At 33.2% G+C, this 27,823-nt stretch overlaps 1 protein-coding gene across 6 annotated transcripts; it reads left to right on the plus strand.

The window, feature by feature from the left end:
* The first annotated feature begins 1,054 nt into the window (after positions 1-1,054).
* LOC143226042 (uncharacterized) lies at positions 1,055-27,422 on the plus strand. 6 transcript variants are annotated; one of them, XR_013014257.1, is made up of 8 exons: positions 1,055-1,151; positions 7,973-8,096; positions 15,567-15,624; positions 16,140-16,387; positions 19,558-19,655; positions 20,065-20,205; positions 20,551-20,654; positions 25,809-27,422. XR_013014257.1 is itself a non-coding variant. In XM_076456448.1 (8 exons), the coding sequence occupies exons 1-7, from the start codon at positions 1,140-1,142 to the stop codon at positions 21,550-21,552; spliced, it is 768 nt and encodes a 255-aa protein (XP_076312563.1). In that variant the 5' UTR covers positions 1,055-1,139; the 3' UTR covers positions 21,553-21,595; positions 25,809-27,422. The 6 variants fall into 6 exon arrangements, 4 of the variants coding, with proteins under 4 accessions (XP_076312563.1, XP_076312562.1, XP_076312561.1 ...); XM_076456448.1 differs by lacking the exon at positions 20,551-20,654 and adding an exon at positions 21,466-21,595; XR_013014256.1 differs by lacking the exon at positions 1,055-1,151 and adding an exon at positions 4,559-4,609.
* Positions 27,423-27,823: the final 401 nt, after the last annotated feature.

The following is a 27,823-nucleotide window of genomic DNA, read 5'->3' on the forward strand; positions in this document are numbered from 1 at the left end:
ATTTGTGGTGGGCAGTGCACAAATAACCCATTATGTAGCTTTGTACTTAACAACAACGTATCTCTAAACCTCCCCCCCCCCTTCCTTGTGAATACTAACTGTTTTTTTTGGGGGTTCAAGCAAAGCTTAGTTCAGATTAGGTTGAAAATTATATAGAAATTAACAATAATCTTGAAAATAATATTCTTCTTCCTCAATAAAATATAAAAAAAATTGTCATATGTAAAATTAGATGATATATTCTGTACTTTATCTGGTTTTTTGTACTTTAGCACAAAGCTACACAAACTGTTATATGTGCTCTGCCCATCACATGTAGTGAAACCAGGTTTATAGAGCTGCAAGTCTGCAGACGCACAGATGTGCCACTGGAGGGAGGTGTTACTTCCTCTGCAAGATTTTCTTTATATAAAGGTGGAAGCGTTTATTATTATCTCAGTCTAGAACTTTTGGACGTTTTCAAACACATTCTTAATTTGTACCTTCGCGGTTTTCATCTTAATGGGTATACAAAAATAATATTATTACAAAATACTAGAAAATTATGGAAACATGAAAAATTGATGTTTCTGTCGGTAGACGAATGTTACGGTCTTTTATCAGCCTCGTTTCTTCCTAAATGCCTTCCGGTGGCTCAACAATAAATCAGTGGGTTTAAAACGCAACAAAATTGGGTTTTGATACCCGTTGTGGGCAGAGCACAGATAACCCACTGAGTAGCTTTGCGTTTTATACCAAACAAGCAAATAATTTTTCCCAACTGACTTACCAACAAAATGAAAATAAAGATAAAAAATGGTAGATCAGATTTAAGAAAAAAAAATAGAACTTTATAAAGAAGTAATAAAATTGGCTGTAAAAATAAAATACAAAAATATTTTTACTAGAATTTGCTCGAACTTGATGGGCGAGTCCAAATACACTTTTTTATGACGTCATAAACAATGTTTTGCCTAAGCAAACTTTTGACAAATCGCACAGAAGGTGTTTGTGACGTAATGTCCTTGCCGCTTCTGGCAACCAATAGCAATGCAACAAACCCCTGGCACGTAGGAAGCAAAGCGAGTAAATTCTTGGTTACCTGTGATGTAGCACTGAGACAAACCTAGTTTGATTCCAGAGTGAGAAGTTGTGAAAACATGGTGTTAAAGGTAGGCACGTTTCAGGGAAGTAATACATGTACGTAATGTGTGTAATGTGGAAACCTAAACTTGGGATTAGATGTAGTCCTGTAACTATAAAATAAAATCTAGAGTAAAATTGGCATCTCATCCGCTGTACGTATAGATAACTTCTGATTTTATTCTAATTACTAAGAATTATTAACTTATTCTCAAAATTAAGCAAGTTACTTATATAAGATATAGTAAAACTAAAATATGTAAAGATTAGACTGCAGTGAACCATTAGCTGCATGCTCTCGCTGTCCCCGATATTTCAACATTAATCATAAGTATAACTCCCGGGAATCTACTAAAGAGCAAGCATTTACAAATATTTTATATTTAAAGAGTACAGATAGTTGTAATTGTTGTTTCTTATTAAACACAAAGCTATACGAAGGGCAAACTGTGCTCTACCCACCATGGGTATCGAAACACGGTTTCTAGCTTTGTAAGTCCGTAGACATGCCAGTAGGGGTCTAAAGAGCTCAAATGTTTTTTTTTTTGAGTATGTGAATTAAATATTAACTTAAAACAATCATTTTAGTACTGAAACAGGTTGAAAATAAAAATGGCTTATTATAAATAATGAGAAGTGTTGGTATTAGTTTAAATAAGGTGTAAGTTGAAAACTAAGTTATATTTTGTTGTGTATTTTTCAAATGTTTCTGAAACGTTCAAATGTGACACTAAGAGTAACTAGTGATACTATTTATTTGATTATTTCTAAAGTTTGTTGTTGTCATGAGTTAAAATGAATTTTAAAAATGTATGAATGAAAATCATAAAGTTATAAAAAGACGTTAAATAAAAAAAACTTTATATTATCACTACTGAAAACCAATAAGCTACTGTCACATTATAAAATGTTATGTGTTAAATGAGTTTGGCTTCTTTTTAATATAAATGGATATGATCTTATTCTCAGGACTATAGACTTTCTAGACGAGTTTGACAGATGGTGCTTGCCGTAAAAATAGTCCTTACGTTTTTACAGAAATTTGACAAATACTCCAAAACGATAGGCGTCCACAAATGTAACAGATGGTATTATACAGATTTTTTAAATGTGGGTTACTCTAAAGACAGACTTGCGTGAGTTTTACAATGGTCCTTACTTTAACAATATGCTTAGGACTGCGATAAATGATTGTATTCTCACGACATATTTACACGAATTGAATGGATGGTGCTTACTCTGACGATGTGCTCACATGACTTTGACAGGTGGTGCTTACTCTAAGGATAAGTTTAACAAATGATGCTTATTCTAAAGATAGGTTTACACAAGTTTAACAAATGGTGTTTTCTGTAATGATATGCTTACACAATATAGTAGTTTCTATGTTGATGTTCATTGTTTACAAGGATCTTTTCATTTTACTAATCAAAGTGATATGATTTGTATCTTATTTTTCACGAGTTGATGCACTCTTTCAAGATTAAAGGTTCACTGTCCAATAAGGAAATTGTAGTGCTCTAATAACTTAGAGCCATTGCATTATATTACATTTCTATAGCTTATGTCATCTGTAGAATTAACAAGACTAATAAAATATTACAGTCAATATAAATCACACATTGTAAGTTTCGTTCGAAGTGTACATGGTTATTATTAAGTAAGAGCAATCGACTTACGTCAGACTGTCACATTCTTGTGCACGTAATTTATTACACAAACAACTACATTCTACGGAATACTGATATTGAGAAGCATAAATATATTATTTTGATCAAATACCATCACATTTTACCCTGGTGGTTAATTGGTAAGTCTTTTTACTTATAATGTTGATAAACCTGGCTTAGATACTCAGTGGACAAAACACAGATAGCCTGTTGTGTAGCTTTGTACTTATCAACAAACAAGCAAAACCATCTCAGTTTTAAAAGACTTAGAATACAAATGTCGACATGTTAAACGTTATTTTGTTTAAAATATCCTAACATTACTATGTTCAAAATTACGTTAGTAACATTTTATTAAAAAAGGTTCCAGATTATACAATGTAACAGAAAATGTTTGATTTAACAAATATTTAAAGCTAAACTTCTAATAATAGATAAACAAATTTTAAATTACCTCAAACCCGATTTGCCATGTTTTTAAACAGGTTATATTAGAGTATTATTGTTTTCCCTCAGTTAGAAAGTGCTTATAATTTTATTATAAACTGTTAGTTGTGTTAAAATATTCAAATATAAAGAAAACTCATTGGTAACTAAAGATATACACAAATTACCAGTACGTAATTAGTTGTATAGTTAGACTTACATATTAATTTCAGTTTATTGTCTATTCTACATTAGGTGCTAGAATAAGTGCAGATATTTAAAAGCAGCTCATAAAAATGAATGAACAAAACTTTTTATATTTCAAATAAGAAAATACACTTTCAGGAATTAAAAACTTTGTAAAAACTATATGTATTCAGAGGTAACTTTTATACTAACTGGTTGCATAGAAATTTATTGTTGTGTGATAAGCCGAACGATTACAAAAATGTTTCTCAAAACAGTACTTGAATTGCCAAAATAGCCACACCTGTTGGATCAAAATTCCTCCCATTCTAAACAAATAACTTCCCGATATTTGTCCTTGGCTCGTGACGCATGTCTGACATGGTACAACTGATTGTTCTAATATTTACATCTCATCCTACGTTGCACTGAAATGAATTGTTTGTTGTTCAAACTTGCACCTGATAGTATTCAATGAAATTTGAAAAGTAACTGTTGAGAACTGAAAGTCAATGACGACGTTTACCTGGTTGTATTTTGTCCAATATGAATCTAGAATTAATAAGATGTACTTATATAGCAGCAGTATATACAGACTTTGTCGATGTGAACGAATCAAGAAGTCATCACTATACTTTTGACCATAGTCAAAGCAACATAGATAAAACTATGTTTCATTTTAAATGAAAATTTAAACAATTACCTGTATATATTTACACAATACTGAATAAATTAAATATTTGTATTCACTTAGTGTCGCCCCCCGCTAGTACAGCGCGTATGTCTATGTCTCCCGATTTACAACGCTAAAATCAGAGGTTCGATTCCCCTCTGTGGGCTGAGCAGATAGCCCTTTGTGGCTTTGCTATACGGAAAAAAACACACACGTAGCGTTATTTTGTCATGGTGCAATTAAAACTGTATATCTCTAATATATTAATAGGATTCTTTATTTAACTTATTTTTTTCTGCATGTGTTTAATAAACAGTTGAAATTAAGATACACAAGAGTATGCGTATAGTATATGCAAACTCGATGAGTGTTAATATTCCTATTACGATTATTCTAAAACGAACAATATTTATGTTAAAATCATTATATGGGTTATCTACATAGATCCCGTTATTCACTTTTACTTTCATACGTAATCAACTATTGCTTTTCAAAGATGTACCTCGAAAAATACACCAGAGAAAAAGATTCGGTAAGAACCATTACCTTCATGTTTATAGGTTTAATGTCAATTATATTTATCATGTTATTTATATTACCTTGCGTACGTAATCAGCAAATCTATGCCTTGAAAATTAAACCATAAACACGACAGATTCAAATTACTATATAATTTATAACGCATAATCCATTTACTCGACCAGTTCAGAAGTTAGACTGTTCAGTCTAGTCACGTTCTCTACAGCAATACTGTATTCATAAAAAACAATGAGGAGATGGTTATTGGAAGGAGAAAAAGCGCAAATATGAAGAAAAATATTCGACTTGCATGTACACGTAATTACCTATTCTTTATTACTAAAACTAATGGTGATACTTTTTTAAACCTTCTATTGGAATATTTCAATACCATGCAAAGAATGGAGTGTGCTGCGCATGGAACAAAACCAAAATCAGGGTATAGTTTTTACAGCGTCGAATGAAGTGAGTTAAGTCATATTCTTAGTTGCAATCAAATTCAAAATGATTTTATCCTAAGACATTGTCAACTTAATATCTCCTGCAGATTGGTATTAAAGAAGTTAATGGTAATGACCATCTACATACTTATCTTATTGAATTATTATGTTATTGTCTGTACGTATACACAAGATTTATATGTAGTACAGAGGTATACACATTTAAAGCAAACATTCCTGACCCGTTTTTCATTGCGCCCAGCGGGTTACGTGCCTTGACTAGGCCTACTTCTTCCATCCAACAATCATACTCAGCAAGTAAAAAACAAGTACAAACTGACCCGTGTAATCCAAAGGGGAAGGCCGAATCCTTTAGATAGGCAGGATCTGCAGCCGTCATCATAAAGAAAAGAAGTTTAGTTAAAATGCCTGAAGCGTATTACGTTCTTAGTTTGTCCTGGTTTGTAAACCCGATTTGGTTAGTTGATGTTAGTGTTAGGACTGGGAGACAACTCAGGGTTTTTAAATCTTACAAAAAATTCGTGGACGTATAAATAAAACGAAATTATGTGGTATCTCATGCACTAGACAACATTAAATAAGGAAAACATGCAAAACTATTTATGAAACGTCCATCAACTTTTACGATTTCCATGAATATTTTGCATTGAAACAAATAACGATGTTTTAGTAACATTGGAACAAGCGGTGTTCAAACCCATTGCATTAGAGGAAAACATGTTGATTGCGATAACAAAATCTGCAAACATATCAGATACATAAAATAGTGTTTAAAGTGCGAATAAGAGAGATAAAAATTATAAAATTGCACAACTCGAAAGAAATATGATACGTTGAAGAGGATTTTGCACATTATAGAACATGATATATTGATATTAACAATAAAATATCTCAACTTTTTAAGATAGTAACAAGTATTTCACCATGAAAGTAAAACATTAGGATTATTTTACTTCATTTACAGGCAACTATTGTTTGGTCTAATGTTGGAGTTCTGATTTCCGGAGCTGAGTTCGAATCCGTGTAATATCACGAAATATTCCCCACGCTTTAAACTATGGATACGCTATAACAAAGTGAAAGTCAGTCCCTTTGCATGAATAGTGGAAGTTATGGCTCTGCTGGCTAGCCTTATTCCATTTGATCAGTATTTGAAAATAAGAGACATCGGTATATAACCTTAGCAGCTTTGAGATAATTGAGCAATACGAGTACAAATTAAATAACGAGTAAATATAAAGAGAGGAGTAAATGGAGTGACTAAAAACTCCAATAACAGACAAATAATTCGGAAATGAAGATGTATAAGAAAATGATTGTTAGTGGTGGGTCTGACAGTATCAGCGAGGTCAACTTTAAAGTCGTGTCTTTCAAAACTTTAAGTATTCATCCTGTACCAAACTAGTGAATTCCAAAGGTGTAGACATGAAAGAATGAAGCATTGTTAAAACAAAAATTGGCAGAATGGTTTTACAATAATTATAGACATAAATACAGGTGAGGTAAAAATCTTAACAGTATAGCGAAATGATGACGAAATGTTGGCTTTACCTCCAGTATTGGTTGCTTTTTTTTGTTTGCCCACATTATGTCAGTAGGTAAATGGTCACTTTTTTTGTAGCCCGCTGGCACACTCTTCCTTTAATCTCATGTGAAGGATGGCATTTGATATCAAATTTGGAAGCAACGTGAGTATCCTAGTGATACTCTCAACACACAAGGAACATCATAAACTATTCTTCAACTGAATACTGTGCCATAATTTTAATTATTTGGGTGCAACTACAAACAAAATGATTGGGTGATATATTTTGTACAGCCTTTTATTTTAATATTTTTAAACCACGTAAATTCTTTGAAGGTTTAATGATCTGCTTAGGCAAAATTCCGACCTTGTACCTTAAACCTAGGTTTGTGTAAGAACATTTGTTATGGTCAGATTTCGACATAAATCCATGTGCATAGAGTCGGGTACATTTATGCTTTTAACTCTTGTTTTCGAGAAGCGAGTTTAATAATTTTTTGGTTTTAAATATTTCATGTTTATTGTTCACATTATTGCCGTTAACATTTTGGACGTATTATGCATATTTAATAAAATTCTGAAGACCATGCATTGAAGATAACCTTGGATGACTTGAATGGTATTGTCACAGGCAGATCCACGATACCTCTTTCCGTATTACTAGTGGTGTGAGAGGTTATATCAGGTGTAAACTAGGAAATTGTGATATTGCGATTCTGGTTTTGAAAACACAGTACAGAACAAAAGTTCTTACATCTTACAAACACCCCCCCCTTCCCCATCCGTGGCTCAGCGATAAATCTGAGGGCTTAAAGCGCTAAAATCTCGGGTCCGATTTTCACGTGATGGACAGGGCGCAAGTAGATTATTGTGTTGCTTTACTCTGAAACAAACAAAACTATACATTTAAAAACAAAAACTGAACTTTACTTTGTATTATTCAGGAAGGAATAGATTCAATTCCTTTTATAAATATTGAAACCAATTTAGCTCTTTCAAACCTTGTTTTTATTTATTATTATTAAATTGAGAGCTAATTTATGAAGAGTTTGTTTTTTTAATTTCGCGCAAGCTACACAAGGGCTATCAGCGCTAGTCGTCCCTAGTTTAGCAGTGTAAAACTGAGGTAAGGCAGCTAGTCATCACTGCCCACCGTAAACTCTTGGGCTACTCTTTTACCAACGAATAATGGGATTGATCATCACATTATAGTGCTCTTACGGCTGAAAGAGTGAGCATGTTTGGTGCGACAGGGATTCAAGCCCGTGACCTTCAGATAACGAGTTGAGCGCCTTAATCACCTGGCCAGGCTAGGTCTTTTATGAGAAGTAAGTGTTGATTATCAGTAAATGGTATAATGATTTTTTTCTAATCAATTCTCTGTTGACAGAGCGACTCTCCCACGGGCTATTATGTCCAGCAGCGACCGTGGACTCCCACCAAAAGGAGAGGTCCCATAGCGGCAGAGTACACCAGCCCAGGGCCAGCTGCATTCACACTACCTTCAACTATCGGTAAGTGGAGAATAACTTGATTCTTTTACACACTAATCTATACAAGTGTTGACACTCTTTTGGTCATCCTACCGTCAGCTATATTTCCCACATTCAAGATTAGTATCTATATACCTTCTTGTATTAGGAGTGGTAATTATTCTTGTTGTGTGGGTAGTTTAGAATATGAGGCAATGTCCTGTTAACGAATCACACCCAAGACATAAGTAATGTCCTTTTAAATGCATGTCCATGATAAGAAACGCTGTAATAAATGTATGAAATTTTATTTTAATGCCTCTACTTACCACCACGTCTCATCTGAGTATTATATCCATATAAAAACGTGTACTTTTGCCTAGAGTAATTCAGTATCATAGTTTCAAGATTAGAATGTTGGTTTTTACATGATGTCACAGATTGGAAACAGTCCTAGACAGTCTGTTTGTTCAGGTAGGCCATAAAAGAAGCTTAAATGAAAGCATCCAGGTTGAAAAGTTCGTCCTTCGTCTAATGAATCCTGTAATGCATCTCTTATTAAAAACAATCTTATAGATTTCGAGTACGACTAGAATAAACTAATAAGTATTCTCTTTCATTTAACATTCAAAATAATAAGGATTCTAAATGTTACCCTTCGTAGAACACTAAAAATAATTAAAGCTAAAATATGTGCTGTCGTTTTTATGTTTCTGCTATTCTCTGGATATTATTCGTTGTCAATTAATTACGGTTTATTTGTTTTTTTTAATTTCGTGCAAGGCTACAAAAGAGCTATTTGCGTTAGCCATCCCTAATTTGGCAGTGTAAGACTAGAGAAGGCAGCTAGTTATCACCGCCATCTTTTGGTCTACTCTTTTACTAAGAAATAGTAGGATTGATCACACGTTATAACACCCCTACACTAAATGAACGAGCATGTTTGGTGTAACAGGGACAGTTAGTTATGGCATACTTACCTCGGTGGCGTTGTAAATATCCCACGTAGTAAGACAATGTAGATATGTTAAACAACTATGTGACATTTCTGTCTTTAGGGGTGACAAACATGCAAAAAATTTCAACTCTCGATAAATTTCATTTATGATTTTTGTATTATATAAAACGTATTGCAATTATTTAAATAGTACATTAAAATAAAAAAAAGAGGAAGAACGTGTGAAACGTGTAATTAAAGTTAACATAGTCGCTGTGTTATCAATCTCCTCGAGGCACGCGCAAAATGTAAATATTGTTTCAACTTTTATATACCTTGTTTTGCTGTATCGTGTTTAGTGTGTTGCAAACATACTTCCATAAATGTGTTTTAATACACTGTTTTGTGTACACACAAGTATGCACAGAAAAAAGTATAATAGTACGTACATCTACATCACCTCTTGTATAGCAGTGATAACATTTACAAAAGCTAATCGAGTGCCAGCATTCAAAAGGAAGCGTCCTCTCAGTAGGTCATCGATAAGTTTCCGGACAAATTCAGGGTTCAATTCTCCGCAGTGTACAGATTGTGTATTTCACGCTAAACATCAAATGCGATATTATAACAGAAACTTGTATATATGAAGCAGATATAGTCGACTGTGTTTGTTGTATAATATAAATGTATCCGAGCGATCTGAAACCAAGTAAATAGGTTACTGATTTGAGCAGACCTTTTCAGTACCAATCTATTAATTATGGCTGCAAGGATGTACACGTATAAACATTGAGAAAAATGTACAGCAAACATAGGGTTTCCTGTTTACAGGGGATTTTGATACGCTTATTACAATACTCCTGTGGGATGACATCGAAAAATTATTGCTTTGCATTCAAATTGTACAACTTTTGTTAAATGGAATGATTTTAGAGCAGCCCAGTTACAAAAAATATGCGTTATATATATATTTCATGTTCTTGTCATAACTAAAGGGATATATAAACAGATAGAACTACGACCAGTTTATTAGATGTACTTGTAACCACACATTTTATTAAAACATGCTTTTTTCAAATTAAAGATCAGTTGGGATTTTCATTTGAAAAAATTTAACAAATAATAACTCTTCTATGGATGAGGACAACCCCATCTGTCGAATGGTTTTTCAAATGTGATTTATCAACTTATTTTGGTCTTGACTACTTTCTATAATATTAATTGTTTTAACAGTATTTCCTCTTCGATATTTTACACGTAAATTTATTATATATATGTATTATGAAAGTATGCTGTGTCACTACTAATAAGGTATATGATTGTACTTGCACAATAAAGAAAGTATTTATATTTGACATGATTATAACAGAACCCTTGTATATATGTTTTACCATGCTCGTGAATTGACTTCAATATATTTATGTGTAAGTAAGTACACACACAGTATCATAAGTTGATTTTCGGATTATTCCAGATACATAATGTAGTAAAACTAAAACTAGTTTTATGACATCTATGGATACATATGTACTATTTGTTAGAAAAATCAAAGCGTGCAGAGTAGGTTTGTTCAGAATGCCAACATTCAAATGTTTAAGACGTAAACAAGAACAGGACAAACAAATACAATATTAGATAAAACAGAATATAATAATATATATGTAAAAACGGCTCGTTTTGGGTTGAGAAAATATTTTACGTAGAGGAGCGAACAACGTCAGGTTCACAAAGAAAGAAAGAGGTAACTGACCGGAAGCTGGCCACATGTTTGAAAGGGGTTGTGTAACTCAGTGTCGGAATATAGAGGGCGGTGTTAGATGTTTGAATATATAATTTTATACTATTTATTTTATTATTTTTCATATAGGTGTAAAGGTGTTCCTTTGTATTGGTTTATTTTGGGTTTAAGTTGTTGTATAAGTAAGGTTTCTTTAATTTTGCGTTTGTTTATGTTTGTTTCTTTATTTAGTATTTGAGTGATTTTTATGGTTATGTTGTGTTTATTTGACTTGCAGTGTTCGAAAACGTGTGAAGGTGACTTTTTGTTTCTTTGAATCTGGTTTCCATTTTTCTACTTGTTTCTCCAATATAGAAGTCGTGGCAGTTATCACATTGCATTTTATAAATAATGTTGGTGTGGTGTTTGTCAGTGTAGTTTTTACATAGTATAGACTTCAGTTTTGAGCCTGATTTTTGAATAAATTTGGTATTAACTGGAATGTCATATTTTGTTACTAGTTTTTGCCAAATGTTGGTTATTTTTCTGCTGATGTCGGGAATATATGGTATGCAGCAGTATATGGTTTCGTGATTTTTTGATTCGTGAGATATATTTACTTTTGTTGGTTGATTTTGCTTTCTGTCTTGGTGTGTGCGTATAATGTTTTCTACGGTTTGTAGAGGAAATTTATTGATGTTAATGAAGAATTGTTTTATTTTGTCTAATTCATCGTTAATTTTATCTGGTGAGCATAGTTTTATGGCTGTGTTTATTTGGTTTCTTAGTATGTTGAGTTTTTGTTTTGTTTCATGTGCTGAGTCCCGAAGAATGTACAATCCAGTATGGATGATTTTTCGGTGGATGTTGTTCGCTCCTCTATGTAAAATATTTTCTCAACCTGTATTAACCATTACCCTGTCTTTTATTTTTCGAATATTATTTTCAAAAAAACCAATTAACACAGACTGATTTTCTATCTGTATTTATTTATTTTTTTGGTGATAATGTGCCGTTTCTTACAAATTTAGAAGACAAATGAATAAATATTATTCACAAAAGTAAATAATTGATAACCAAGCCCAAAGACTGACTGACAAAGCCTTGCAAATATATAAAGTGTAAGAGTTAAATATAATATATTTGTCAATACTAAATACATCTGATACAAAAAAATATTCAGTCACAATCAGCCAGTTCAATGTTGTCAGTTTTCGACGTGCAGAATTATATGTACTGTTAGTTACCTGTGATAACTTATCGACGACACAGTGAGTTAGAGTTAAAATAAACATTTTTCGGGGCATTTCAAGTGACATTAACAGTAAAATCTCAGTGACTTATTACACCAACCGTCGTTTATTTTAAGAGCAGCGTCATTGTAAGTCTTACCTTAATTCCGCTGGTGTTGAATTTTCAATGAAACTACATACCTATCTATCTTCCTAGTATTTCGGGGAAGATTTTGATCCCTTGAAGCAACATGACTCACACCAAACCTACTTTACTATGCAGACTATGACGTATCTGGTCTCTAACTACAGGTAATCCAACCATATATGGATCTGAAACACGTGACGTAAATCTTTAGTTTAGGTCGATACCTCAACACTGTAGGTGGGGTGGGGGGTCACGGACTTGGCAAGACGTGTCATTTTCTAAGAAGATTTAACTGTTTTCACCACTAAGTTACTTCACACTGAGAAAAAAGTATATAAAAAATAATAGTTTCTGAACAAGCTCAGCTAACGTACTTTGGTACCGACTAACTAACTTAAAGGTTTCAATCCTTGTTTTTCCAAATACTGAAAGTTGTAAGCACTACCGATATATTAATAATGATAGGTATTTGTGTTTTAAATGTGAGTTTTCAAAGCGTTATTTCTCAAATTTAATTATCGTTAATAAAGTTAGAAAAAAACTTACACTCAACACAATTGTAAGAGAAAGTTTATTAACCTGAAAAACCCGCAAAGGCTTATAATTATCTGGAGTGTATAGATAGGTTTTCTCTAACTTCCTTATCAAAATGTGTAAATCTCTGCAGTATGCACAATGAATTCTGAAAGTCAATAAAATATTTAGTTGTTGGAGAGTAGGTTGATTGATTTGGAATTAAACACAAAGCTACACAATGGACACTCCACGGGTATCGAAACCCGGTTTCTATCAGTGAGTCTGCAGATATCCCGCTGTGCCACAGGGGGGGGAAGCAGGATCAAGACATTCAGCATATCAAATAATTTTAATACGCTTAAGAAAGATTTGCTTGTAGATGGTAGAAACGTTGATAGCAATATACTTTTATCAGATCTAACATAACCATTTTCTGTACAAAGCTAGAGATAAAACATGCATACTTACGTATAATCCAAGTAACTATGGCAAACATTTAGCGTAAAAAAAAAACTATACTCACAAGCTCATACAACGATAGGATTAGGCATAAGACGAATTAAGCATTAAAATTCACACACTAAGAAGGTTGTAGAAGAACTAACGCTTCAGAATTAGTTCTAAAGTTTAATGCTGGGAAGGGCCTTATTTGTTACGTTTTGTGTTACATGTCCTATTTGTTTGGTTTTGTGTTACATGTCCCCCCCCCCACAGACATATAACTAAAAATATTTAGGAGATCGCATTGCAGAGTTAACAAATATCACTCTAAAATTCCTCTATTTGCGAAAACAAAATCGAATTTCCTATTTAATGCAGATTAACCCCACTTGCATGCGCAACACTAGAATTCCTAACATAAAGAAATATGTATTTTACCTCGTTTGTTTTTCTTTTCTTTTTTTTAATTTCGTGCAAAGCTACTCGAGGGCTATCTGCGCTAGCCGTCCCTAATTTAGCAGTGTAAGACTAGAAGGAAGGCAGTTAGTCATTATCACCCACCGCCAACTCTTGGGCTACTCTTTACCAACAAATAGTGGGATTTACTGTCACATTATAACGTCCCCACGGCTGAAATGGCGAGCATGTTTAGTGCGACCGGGATTCGAAGCCGCGACCATCGGATTACGAGTCGAGCGCCTTAACACGCTTGGCCATGGCAGACCCATTTTACCTCGTAACTGACATATTAGAAAAGTGATTAGTGTACATTTTGCTAAAATACGGTTTGAATAAACAACTAATTTAGTGTTTAGAGATTTAATCTGCGGATCTTATCTTCTACATGCCACAAAAAGTTTATATAACACGCAACTCAAAAAACCTATTTTTCACATCTTTCAAAGACAATGAGAGAAACATTAAACAGATGAGAACTATGTAGGATGAAATATAATTATTAGTCACTTATGTCCATCACCGTCTGGATTTGAGAGAAGGAAGGAAAGATATGCTTTGTAAGAAAGAGATAAACAACATTTTGTTTTAGCCTACTAAAAGTTCCCCGCTGGTACAGCAGTATGTCTCCGGATTTACAAAGCTAAAATCGGCGGTTAGATTCCCCTCAGTGAACTAAGCAGATAGCCCAATGTGGCTTAGCTATAAGAATACAAACAAAGATTCCTACTAAGATGATTAATTACTTATATTTCTTCCTACGCAATACATCTTCCCACACAATACATCCTCCACTTTCTATCTAAATTTAATTTAGAGCAATAAATGAAGATTTCCCCATAATCTGTTTATCATATTACATAACAATCGTTACTTATTCTACATATTTTCTTAATTGAAGAAGTTAATGTATTGACTGTGGATATAAGGTCCAAGGTTCATCCAACGATAAATGTCTGAACACGCTCCGCACATTCAACTATGGTAACGTTATAACTAAATCAGAAAGAGTTTGTTTGTGTTTTCTTATAGCAAAGCCACATCGGAGGAATCGAACCCCTGATTTTAGCGTTGTAAACCCGTAGACTTACCGCTGTACTAGCGGGGAGGGGCAAATCAGAAAGAGTATGCTAGAACTTTGAGTTGTCTCACCTGGCGGCGCGATTAACCCATGTTTCTTTCAGTCGTTAAGATTAAAATGCCAAATAACTCACGTTGAAGTAAACTAAAATTGAGAAACCTTTCGCTAAAAATCAAGCTTAGTTTTACCACAACAAAACTTGTGTTTTTTTTTAACTCTCCTAACCAGAGAAATATATTAACAATATATGTCGACCAGCTGCAAGAGGTTTTTAACCTACTCGTTTTAATGACCCCAAGTCCTAGTTTTATTCTTACTACACTAGCTGTTCAGGTGTAAACAGAAATATACTGCCCTAATTATAACAGGTTACATTGCTTATGAACCTTGTGGTAACTTTCAATATTTTCCAGAATACGTCTACCACAGTTGTTTGTCTAATGCCAACTGGTTGGTACCAACAACCTTGATCCTACAGCTGTAATGTTTTTATAATTTTGTGCATTAAACGTTGGTACTTTTACTTATTTCTCTGAACTGTATTCTATCTACTTCTTTAACTTTAGTCTGATGTTTTTATCTTACTTTATTCACGTGTGAACGTTGATATCGCGTATAATTCATGGATATGTTATTTTGTAATTACCTTTTGTTATTTTTGACACCCGTAAATTCTGTCCAGGCGTTTGTTTCTATATAATCAGTTTGTGTTTGTATCAAAACATCCATGATATAACTTTAAATATGAAGAAAATTAAAAAGAAATCACCACAATAGCGTTAGATAATAGAATTGCATTAATTGTTTTCATCACACTTTGTTTTGCGTATTTGTGATTATAAAACAAAACAAACCTAGTAATGTTATTCTATGCTCTGTTTAATTTTTTTTTCGTATAAACTTAACTGTTTGCTCATTATTGTAGTGTGTGTAAAGACTAGACTAAATATTGATTACTAAAGCCACAAGTGCTCTTTTCTTTAGGTGCAGGAAGTCGGGAATCGTCGGGTACAAAGTCACCAGCATACAGCTTCGGAGTTAAGTAGGTCCCTTAGCGCTGAAATTGTTTCTAAAAAATTCATCTTTAACATACTTTTTAATATTTTTATCTTAAGTTCTTTAAGAAATGTAAAATCTTTAGCTTCAGTTTTTAAAAATGTTATTCATTATTTGAATATAGTTAAAATATCATTATGCACTCTAACAAGTCTTCAATTAAATCTTACAATATGTTACATAAAATACGTTTGATAACAATTAATGAACTAAACAGGTCACTTCGTAAAAAGTTCTGCTTACTTATCTAAGCGTTTTATTTAACATTTGTCAGGAAATATTCCCTCTAAACTATAAAAGGTGGTCCAACATTTTTGCATTAAAATTAAACAGTTCTATACATTTGATTCTTACACAAAATATTAGTGATTAGTAGGATTTTATTTATATATATATGTATATACTGCCTTTTACAACACATAGCCAAGAACTATAACAACATACCCGTAAAATAGCCATGTTTTAACTGCACAATTACTACACTTATTTATACATTTTCAGAACAGAAGAAAAGAGAGAAATCATTAAGCCTGGTCCCGGCAGCTATAATATTTCTGGTCTTTCCGAAAAAGGAAAGGATGTAGTTCAGGCTCCTACCATCTCTGGTCGACTACAAGAGCCTGCGCCATTCAAAACCCCTGCCCCTGGAGCTTATAGCCCTGAAAAAGCAAGCAAGACAGTTCTAAATGGATCACCTAGTTATACTTTTGGTAACAAAGCCAAGGATCCTAAACATGACAATTTTCCAGGTTAGTTATTATTCATTTTGTTGAATTCATGAAAGCTAATTACCTACACTTAAAAATCAAACGAGTTGATGCGCTAAAGGTGTAGCACATCATAATTAAACCAATAAGTTTTAATGTATATTCTTAACGATTAAAGGTTATTTTTTTCAAATGAATGAACAGAAAGATGAACAGTAAGCCACTAAGCTAACAACCTAATAACAAGTGCTCATCTTACGACAGGAGAGATGAAAGTATTACGAGTCATTAGTACTTACTATATCCTGTCCTCCTGGAACAATTCAAGAAAAGGAACTTCACAATCCAATCAAGAAGGACAGTAAAAATCAAAGGAGTAATTATCGCTAGTATTATATGGTTCCTTCTCCATTTGCATTAACATGAAGATTTCCAAGTTATGATGGATTCACCAGCATAAGATCTGTTGATGGTTGTTCTTCTGGGTTGTAGCAAAGAACAGCTGAAGTGAATCATTGAATTCTCGGTAAACTTTAGGGCTGGAAACTTTCAAGGCTACTTCTAATGCTTATTAGAAAAGTCAAAACTATTGGAATAACTGAGGGGTTTATTCGCGTTCTTATTCTCAAGTAAACTAGTATAATTATTTTAAAAAGTTTACTGTGCAATGTCCTCAATATTTCAGAATAACATTAGCCAAACATAACAAACGTTTTTGGTGCATAAGCACAGAACAGTATGCCACGCACTACAATTAACATTAAACCACGTTAAAAATGTTAGATTTTTGTCTTCAGAAAAATAGTTATCGTTTAATTAAATATTATACCTCTAACTAAAAAAAATATGGTCCTAATTTTCTAGATCATTCTGGATGTATCATGGACATGCTTAAGTTATGTCGGTTAAAAGTACTACGAATATGAACATGATTAGCTTTGGGTATGACAAGTTAAAGTTATAGAAACTGATTTACAAAATAATGATGATTTAAACGATGTTCACTATGTAACTGGAAATAATATATCAGGTAGTCTTGTTTGTTTTTAAATTTCGTGCAAAGCTACATGAGGACTATCTGGACTAGCCGTCCCTACTTTAGTAGTATAAGCCTAGAGAGTAGGCAGATAATCATCACCACCCATTGCCAACTCTTAGGCTACTTTTTCACCAACGAATAATGGGATTGACCGCACAGTATGATGCTCCCACGACTGAAAGGGCGAGCATGTTAGATGTTAATCCAAAGATTAGGATCCTAAAACTGGAATTTCAGATTGATGTTCCTATTGATTGAGATAATTTATTCTGAAAATATGCCTACCCTAAATAAATTTTCATGAGCAAGATAAGAATTGTAAAAGGTAAAAACTGTTTTTAAAATCTTAACGAAACGTTGTCGTTTAGATTGTGTTAGATACATTGTTTATTAAGGTACTCCTCTCATTGTTCTGCTGTACTTGTATATTTTGGAAGTGACAAAAGAGTATTTTCATTAATTTGATAACTGTCAGTGTTTTGTTTATCAACATACTTATGAGTCTATTCTCAATCAATTGCACAAGAATTCAATGTAAGCCTGCTACTTACCAGCGTTATACATACTTCAATAATCTAGCTTTAAATGCGGGTTCTCGCCCGCGTCACGCTAAACATGCTCACCCTCCCAGCCGTGGGGTGTATAATGTGAGGTCAATCCCACTATTCGTTGGTAAAGAGTAGCCCAAGAGTTGGCGGTGGGTGGTGATGACTAGCTGCCTTCCCTCTAGTCTTACACTGCTAAATTAGGGACGGCTAGCACAGATAGCCCTCGAGTAGCTTTGTGCGAAATTTCCAAACAAACAAACAAACAAACTAGCTTTAAATGTGTTGTACGACCTATTTTTTTGGAATGCGCTCCTAATTGAATATGTACTCCTGTTAAAATATAATAAGAAATATTAATTATAAAGAAAAATAATGGTGTGTGCATTTGCAAGTGCATAATAAAGCAACTTGTTCTCATTCCACTCCAGATTCATAGCAGACTCACTAACAAGGAAAGCTGTTTCAGTTTTTAATTCAAACTCTGTATTATTGAGCTGAACAGGTATAGTTAGCGGCTCTGCTCGCAGTAGGTATTGTTTCATTATCATAAAGTGCTGATTAGCATAGAAATTGGTAAGTTAGGTTAACCGAATAGTTAAGTGTTACACTAAAACCACATTTGGTGCTGCGGTTTGTATTGTAGCTGGTAGTAATTAAAACCTTCAGGCGATATCATTACTGGAACCCAAATAACGTGTATGTATCATGATCCCTGAAACTTATTTAGAATAATCAAAATTAGTAATATTACATATATTACTCTAAGATAAAAATAATCTAATCTGGCATAAAACCTCCACCTTATTTAAGCTCAAAAACCCATTATTAATGTGCGTTAATTTTTATGAAGTTATACAAGAAGAATGAGCGGAAAATTAAAAAACAAACTTATCAAAAGTCTTCAATTAAAATGGACATTGATCCAGAACCAACCTTTGAAGGCAAGGATACTGATCTAGTCACCTTTACATAAGAGAAAGAGTCCTATTTATTTAACAGTATTATGCTTTAAAGCAGTGGTTCCCAACCTTTTTTATGCCCCGCACGCCTAAAAAGTTTAATATGTTCTCGCAACCCTCACAGTAATTATTTATTTAAGAATAAATGTGAAGGTGGCCAAAACAAATGTTATCTCGCACCCCCTGGAACGCTATCTCGCACCTCCAAGCGGTGCGAGCACCCCTGGTTGGGAATCACTGCCTTAAAGGAACTGTTTAATGTAGCTTATAATATAATATTAATTTGATATTACGTTTGTTTGGTTGGTTTTTGAATTACGCGCAAATCTTCACGAGGGCTATATGCGCTAGCCGTCCCTAATTTAGCAGTGTAAGACAAGAGAAAAGGCAGCTAGTGATCACCACCCACCGCCAACTCTTTTATCAATGAATAGTTGGATTAGCTGTAACATTATAACACTCTTACAGCTGAAAGGGTGAGCACTCAGATTACGAGTCGGGCAATTTAACCATCTCGCTATGCCGGGCCACTTGATATTATATAAAAAAGTCTAATATTATTTAATATAATGTCGCATTTCTACGGTTCTATTATTTCACACTGTTTCCTGTTTGCATTATCTCCTATGTTTTGTTCTACAAATGTCTCTTATATCTCATTGATAGCTCCAAACTCGTATAATTTGGATATATGGGAAAATACTCAAGCCCAGTCTCCCTGTTACTCGATGGGAATTAAACTGAACGATGCTACAATAAACAAGGTTAGTATTGTAGTTGTTTTTAAATTTTCTGAAGTTTATTAGATCAATCACAGTGGGAAAAAATCAGTATTTGTACGTTTCACTTTGAGTTTGAATTTTTTTCTGGAAGGATAATTAGAATTGAAAAAAAACTGTGAATGAAATACTGAACTCATAATAAATGTTGTTATATATAATTGTCAAAAATAGTTTTTTAATTAAGTAATTATGTTAGCTGTAACAAATCCGAACGACTATGGTTAATCAATTATATATTTAATCAGCTAGTAACTTCCTTATACTGGTATAATTAGATGTGTCACATCTCATCCTATAACAAGATACTTGCTTTTGTTTCTCATTAAACCAGTTTTAAATCACGTGTTTGCACATTTTAAAACATCTGTTTATGGTATTTATGTACCTTCAGAACCCAGGGCCAGGATCGTACAATATCCCTTCGAATAATGTCTCTAAGGTTAAATCCCCGGCATACTCCCTCAGCCAGCGAACTCCTATAATAACTGACCGTACCCAGAAGCCAGGTCCAGGAACTCACTCTCCTGAGAAAGTAAGAAATAGAGTAAATATGCTATTTCTTCATTCAAAACTAATCAATACTAAACATTCTCTGGACTTTTTTTGTGCATAATTGTTTCATCATAATGATCTCTGCTTTCATTTTTTAAATTAACCTTCCCTTCTTTAAACAATATTTCGTTGTGTGTTTTTTTACTTTTAAATATTTATTTTTTCCAATGAGCAAACTCATAACTTATTTTAAGACAACATTTTAAAGCAACAAAATAATTGTTTCAATAAAAAAATCATCTACAATACCTTTTAACTAGTACCATGTTTTAGTCAAAGCAGAAAACTATGTTCGTAATAGTTATATGTGTGTGTATACTTTCAGAGATTAAGTACGTTATGTTGAAATCATTTCGAAGCCTCATCACATCATCACAGTCTATGTTGCCACGTCCGATTAGGCTCCTTCCCTGCAGCACAGTTTTCATTGTAAGACAATTTTGAATAAGTTATTATGTCGTAAACAGATCATGCTTTCCTGCAAAGAAAATTCCCAATGCCAGTGTCAACAGGCTAATCACACAGAAATGCATATCCTACGTCTAATGACTTGGCTAATATGCTTGTGTGTGAAATGGCAAGAACACCTCTTTTATTTTCCAGTTTAAGACATTCCTGAACGGATATTTCGTGGAAGCATACAGTGTACACGTGACTTAAGTTGCATTTCCATTATGTTACGTACTGCTGCGAGGGCCACGTGGATGGCTATTGCCACTGATCTTTGTGTTCACAGATTCTGATCTGCTACATGATGTCGCATTAGGTTTACATACGGCTGGTAGACGATTGTTGCAGTTATCTTTCCCGATGATCCTAGAGTTCCATGATGATGTGAATTCCATTGTTTTCAAAGATATTAAACACAAAAGATATCCCCATCTTGTAAATTACACATCTTCAGTTGAAATACATTTTTATGTATGAATATTTTACGCCTGCAAGGACTGTTTCATACCCTACCCAAAAGTAATCATTTTTCGGTAGAATCTCTATACCTATATAACGCCTAATAATGTTAAAATCTGGTTCTGATGTATACCGTTCCATTACGACTTTTTATCGGCTGTGGCTATCAAATGCCTTGCTGATTTTCGTATTCAAAATTGTTTTCATGTAACGTACTTAACCCTCTGTACTTAATAGTTTCAAATTACTCTGAAGCATAACACAGTTTCTTGCATGGCCTTTCATTAACCGAAAGTTATCTTCTGTCCAATTTATTTTCCTATGCCCCTAGGTGTGGATTAATAAACAGAACTCACCTCAATATTCTTTTGGCATCAGACACACGCCATACATAGTCATTCCAACTTTTAAATCTTAGAAGCTGGCAAGTGTGATCATGTCCCTTTTGTCTGGACATACTGGTAAGATAGCTAAAAGTTTGGAATTTTCTTTCCACTCATTCCTCCTTCTTCCGTGTTGATTTTCATCTTCGGTGTCACAAGTCTTAAAGAACATTGTTTAATATGGGCTACAGAAATGTCTGCAAAATATATTTAATTAATTTAATTTTGATCACTTAAAAAAAATCATATTTATCACAGAGTGTATAGTGAAAAAAGTCACTTATAGTTCACCCGAGTACAAGATATTGTTCATTAGTAAATAAGTTTTAAAATAGTTTAACCATGCTATCATGATTTACTAGTGTTTCTTTTTAAAAATATCGCTTTTTTACAATAATTTATCATGAAACAGCACTTATATATCGAAGTATCTCTGCTGATTTCAACAATGAGCCCTAAAGTTTTCATCTCGCACTTTTCATAATCCAGAAGAAAAAAAAATACTGCAAAAGAATCGCGAAATGTCATCAATTGAAACACCCAGTTTTATGAAACCTAAATAAGCTTAGTGGCTCTCAACTGATACGTGGTACTAAAGTTTTACATAGCCTGATGAAAAAGCACGTTATTATGAATTTCACATATTGACGAAAAATTGCAAACAAAATTATAATTTAACAGATCTTAAATAATCTACGTCTTACTTAGAAATAGCAAAATATCACTTCGTAAACAGACACAAATGTTTATTGTAAATCTTATCAGCTGGTCTAGCATCAATGAATACTTTTCCTGCATATAAGAAGATATCATGTGCTTTAATATTTTAGAGAGGACAAAAAACATCCAGACGTTTTGGAGATTTGTACACGCGATCTAATTATGAGAAACAACGGGAACTGAAGTCTTAGCCGAAAACGCATAAAAACGTCTGGTTAAAAAAAAAGGAGAATTTACACAACACAGACTTGAAGGAGATGTCATTACTCATTGTATCTCAGACCTTTTGAGAAAAAGTAAAGACACCCTATGTTTCATAATAAGACATCTGTATTACATTTTGTAATAAAGTAGTTTGTTGTACTAGTGACATAAGTAAAACAGAATTGTATAAATGTTTTTTTACAGGGTATGCTCTTTTAATCAGACAACGACGTTAGTTAAAGGTGAATTTTCCAGAAAAAAGAAAACTTTGCAGTCAAAAGAACTGCTCATACTGATTAATTTTGCAGATTTACATTTTTTTATAAAAAAACATTTGCTAATAAATGAAACATAGAGCTTGATGCAGAAAGAACCCTTTCCGAGTGGCAATCCGAACGTTTTAGTTTTTACGTCTGCCGCTAGGAAAAGTACTGTGACGTAATAGTTGCCAAACAAACTGCCAACGTCAGCGCGTTGAATGTAAATAAACATAGCCAGTGCATACGGAGAAACAGAGGCGGAATCTGTTTTGACTTTGTGTTCTGAACAGTGTCGAGTAGCGCCATATCAATTCAAACCTACTCTGAACGAACCTAGAACACTTACTTTTGACACAGATCTGACAAGTTCTAGTGATGAGTACGGTTCCACGAGCGAGAGTAGCGGAGCTGTGAGTGATACTGATAGCGCCCAGACCGGTTGCGAGTCAAACTTACCTCCAGTGGAAGAATGGTAAGCCTAAGTCATGACAACAAATATGGTCCGTATTATTTTACGTGCAATTTTAAGCATTCGAAACCTGTGTGGTGTTTATAAATTATTGGTATCACAGACCGGGTTTTATTTTTTTATACTTTGCTGACTATGGTAACTAATACTCGGCCCTTCCACAATCATTGTACCGGGTATTTATGACTCGTAACAAAATGAATTTCAATTCCACGTCATAATTATGTCTGTAAAATCAAACTAGATGTAGTAGTCTGAATAGTTAATTTAATATTTACCATAAATGTATAATTTATATGACATATTCAGTATGTTTGTGCAAGGTGTAGGTGTGGTTTATGCGAGCAGATGCTAACCAGGAGAGAGTGCGTTTGTTGTTGCTCATACGACAAGGTGTCAACCCGATTAAAAGTATGTAATCCGAAAAAAGCACCGATATATTTACATAAAACGCCAGAACTGAAAGGAACAAAATGGTCGGCGCGCAACGAAGCGTGTTTGGCAACTATTACGTCATAGTTTAAAACGTCAGGGAAACAGCCGAACGACAGAGAGGAACTTGAGTTCGAGGACCCTCATATTTTGTTTCATTTTTTACTCAAAAACTAAAGTGTTTAAAAATATGGCAACCACACAGGAATTATACCTAACCAAAGTACAGTTTCTAAGGCAATTATTAATTTTGTTGAAAATTCACCTTTAAGACTGAATTTACAACGAATAGTTTTTACTTTGTTCATGCTACTTCCTTACAGTAATGTTTAAATAAGAAGTGATTGCAGATTAAATGAATGAAAATGTGCAATTTTCTTATAACCATCAGAAGTATATACAGTTGTATTAATAAAAAGCAGCTAACGTCTTGGTTTTTAGTACAGCAATAGGAGGGTGAACCCTGTTTTAGCATGTGTTTTTAATGGTGTTTACATAAATTGAGGGTGCTTATTACGAATCAAGAGAATGCCACTTCGAAATTTTTGAGAGTTTTCAGAAAAATGGCAGTAAACGGAGTAGCAATATTGACGTCTACACTTAGGTTTATGTGGTCTAAGTACTTTGACATTAAAATTGATATATTTTTCTATTTTAAATTAAAAAGGGGAGTTTAATTACTGAAATGACTGTTAAGAAAGACTTGAACCAATATATCCCACGCTAGCCGAAGGATGGAGAACTGTGTGGATGTAGATACTTGAATTTGACGAGCTACAGAAGACAAGCATATATCTTTAGTAAAAATATTAGTGTGTATAACGCATATTCACAAATAAAATATACCATTTCTTGCAATATATACATACGTATAACTTGCTACATATATTGTTACTCTGAACAAAGCCGGTCAACTTTCGTAGCAACACTTTTTTCAAATTGTATTTTAGGCCAAGAAATACCTTAAATATTATCCTACAACTAACGGACACCATCAATAGAGCAAACATTTTCTACATCGTAGAAAACATCGTGCTAGCCTAGGACGCATAAATACATTTTAAGAGCAACAAAATTATTGATTTTGTATAGACCAACAGATGTTGTAAAGAGGAGAAATATTATGGACAGTGCTACTCACTAGTATCTTAAATACTATATAATGGCTAATTAAAGTTGTAATTTGCCAAGAATGGGTGCTAAAGCTAGAAAACAATAACACAATGTTTTTGAAAAACAATCGAATTGTTGTATTAACAGCATTCACAAAATGCTGCCATGTAACTTTATGCTACAACGGCTTTATCACTTTCAATCTCATTATCATTCTCGTCAATATGATACTGGAACGACTTTGTCAAGTTGTTGTTGCAATTTTTGGATATGTGACATCTACAAAATACGTTACAAAATAGCTGATTTGCCGCGTATCATCATCTAGTCTTGGAACAAGATAAGATCGCTCTCTGCCAATCATCTGCAGAGCCTCTAGTAGTGGTAATGGTATTTCTGCTAACAATACCACTGGTACAAATACTCTCGGTAGTTCATCCTGTAGCCAATCGTATTTAGTTAGGTCAGGTGCATTTCAGATTGTTTCTTATGTAAAAGTATATAAGGAAAACAAACGCGTCAGTATCGACAGATATGACTATAGTATAATCAGCCCTTTTACTGGCAATGCTCAATATATCTTGCACCATAATATCAACCTTCTGATGACTTGTTCCTGTGCTCTTTTACATCTCCCACCCATTACCAGCTTCTGTTTGCATGGAATATCAGATTGATATGATATCTCCTACGATATGGAACTTTTATATATGTTTATAGTTTTCACAAATCATAGGAAATCATTTTGAGTATCTCAAAATCTCCAAGGATTTCGATGTGGCATCCCCCAAATTCGTAATAAGCACCATCATATCATATAAAAACCATGAAGAAACGTTACATGTTCCCAAACAAGCCTCAGGCCAAATCAGGGTTAACTAAAATATACTATTTAGCATATGTTATAATTACACTCAAAAACATAAAAAGTTTGTTTCTTGTCTTCATACAGTAAAAACAAAATATTCGTGTGAAGAAGGATTATGTGGTTGGAGTAAGTTGTCCTTTGACCATATCCTGTAAGTAGTGTTTTACACAACTTTTATTAAATGATAAATCATATGTTTAATATGTCTTTTGTGTTTTCCCATAGGTTTTTATTGCCTCTAAGCAGAGTCCTGCCTATACCTTTGGTGTGACTCATTCACCTTATGTTTACCTTGCTCCTGGAAAATCTCCTTGACTCAACGATCTTTGACTATTGCTGATCTTTGCATAGCTTTTACTGCCAGTTCTTAATGGAAGAACCCGGACTAAGAACCGAATATTTTATCTAAACACTATATTTTATACACAATAAACGAAACTATGTCTGTATCCAGTGGGTTATCTAAACTCTGTTATTTTTTTCTTCTGGAAGAATCTTGAGATAATAGTAAAGTACAGCTCTTTTATTACAAAGACTAGCCTTTGCTGCTCGTACGAATGCCAAATTCTTAGCACATTGTTTTTCGAATAACCTTGAATAGCTAGGATCTGGAAATGAATCTCTTTTTAAGGAGCCTTTTGTCATTTAAACTCCATATTTTTAACAAAAGAACTGTTATAGATTTTTTAAAACGTTTTTGTTTAAATTAACAGAATTCTAAGGCACATTTTCATTTTAACTGGGTTTTTTTTCATCTAATATGTTCGCCACTAAACTGTTTTCTTTAGGCTTTTTATTAATACTTGATATTGAGGTATTGTTCATTTATACAATAACATAGAATTAGAAAATGTATGGAAAAGTTGTAGCTTCGTGTTTGTTTTTCTGTGACAGATAAATAGCTGCCTTTTAGATTAAAACTAATACAAGTGTTAGATATTAAATTCAACAATTGTACTTTAAATCATTATCTAATATACTTGCATGTACTGTCTAAAGTCCAGATATTTGGGAATAGAAATTGATTATGAAATAACTTAGGTATAGTAGCCAGGCTTAGGAAAAATGCTTCATTTTGTATTGTGGTGTGGCGGATTTATTGATTTTAATATTAAAAGCCATCACTGTTTGATTCTTTATTATATAGAGGCTTAGAGATTATAGCAATTTATAGAACATAGTTTATTTTTATAGTTTTTTGTATGTGCGAATATTTCCATTGAATTATAAGATCATCATTTTATCTTAGGAAAAAACTTATCGTTAATTGGCATTAACACAACAAGAAAAATTATGGTGGATAAATTTTAGCTAAAGAACGCAATATACGGGACTTTTTTCTGTGATAGTTAGGTGATGGGTTGCTCGTATTTTGAAACATTGCTACAACTTTAACATTTAAGAAAACTTAACTGTTTAAACACCAAATGTAGGGAAAAAAAATTGGAATTTAACCTGGGCCCTGCAAACTCCGTATTTTGCAGAAATAAATAAATGTATGGCTTCAGAGTTCTAAAAAATGTATATTAAGAAATTAAAAGTTTTCAAATTACCCGTATACTTTCAAACATATGTTGCAGTGTACTCATCTGTTAAACAAGAGTTTACTTTTTAGTAAACTGGCAAATAATGATTTATAGCCTTACTGAAAATTATTTTGTGTAGAGAACATACCACAAGTTTCATCAAAACATTGGTCTGTCGATTTTCTGTAATATGCACATTACATAATATAATTTTCATTTCGCTTGTAAATCGATGTTTGGCAATTTAGTATTGTACTAGCAAAATGTGTTTCTGCACACAAATAAGAGTTTATATATAAACTTCATATATCTATGTATGTGTTTGTGTGTTTATTTGAAACAGTATTTCAAACAAACTATACACAGTTGTCAATGATAATATTTTCGAATCAAATTAAGCAACTAATTAAATATTAAAATAGTTAGAAAAGACAGTGACTAGTTTACTCACGTTTGTTTGTTGTTGTTTTCATTTTTAAATAAAATTCACCAGCGAACTTCAAAACAAAAATTTTGATACCAATGTAAACTAAACACCTTTTTTTAGTGCATAGCAAAAACAAATCACTTATCTTTTAGCTAATTTTGTCAGAAATAACATGATAGAAGAGTATGGAAAAGTTAACACTGACGAAATTAAATCAAATATTCTTTATTTCTATAAATGTATTTATTGCACGTTAAAATAAATGAAACAAAAACTATAATCATTTT

The sequence above is a fragment of the Tachypleus tridentatus genome, chromosome 9, assembly GCF_004210375.1.
Source record: "Tachypleus tridentatus isolate NWPU-2018 chromosome 9, ASM421037v1, whole genome shotgun sequence".
Classification (NCBI taxonomy): Eukaryota; Metazoa; Arthropoda; class Merostomata; order Xiphosura; family Limulidae; genus Tachypleus; species Tachypleus tridentatus.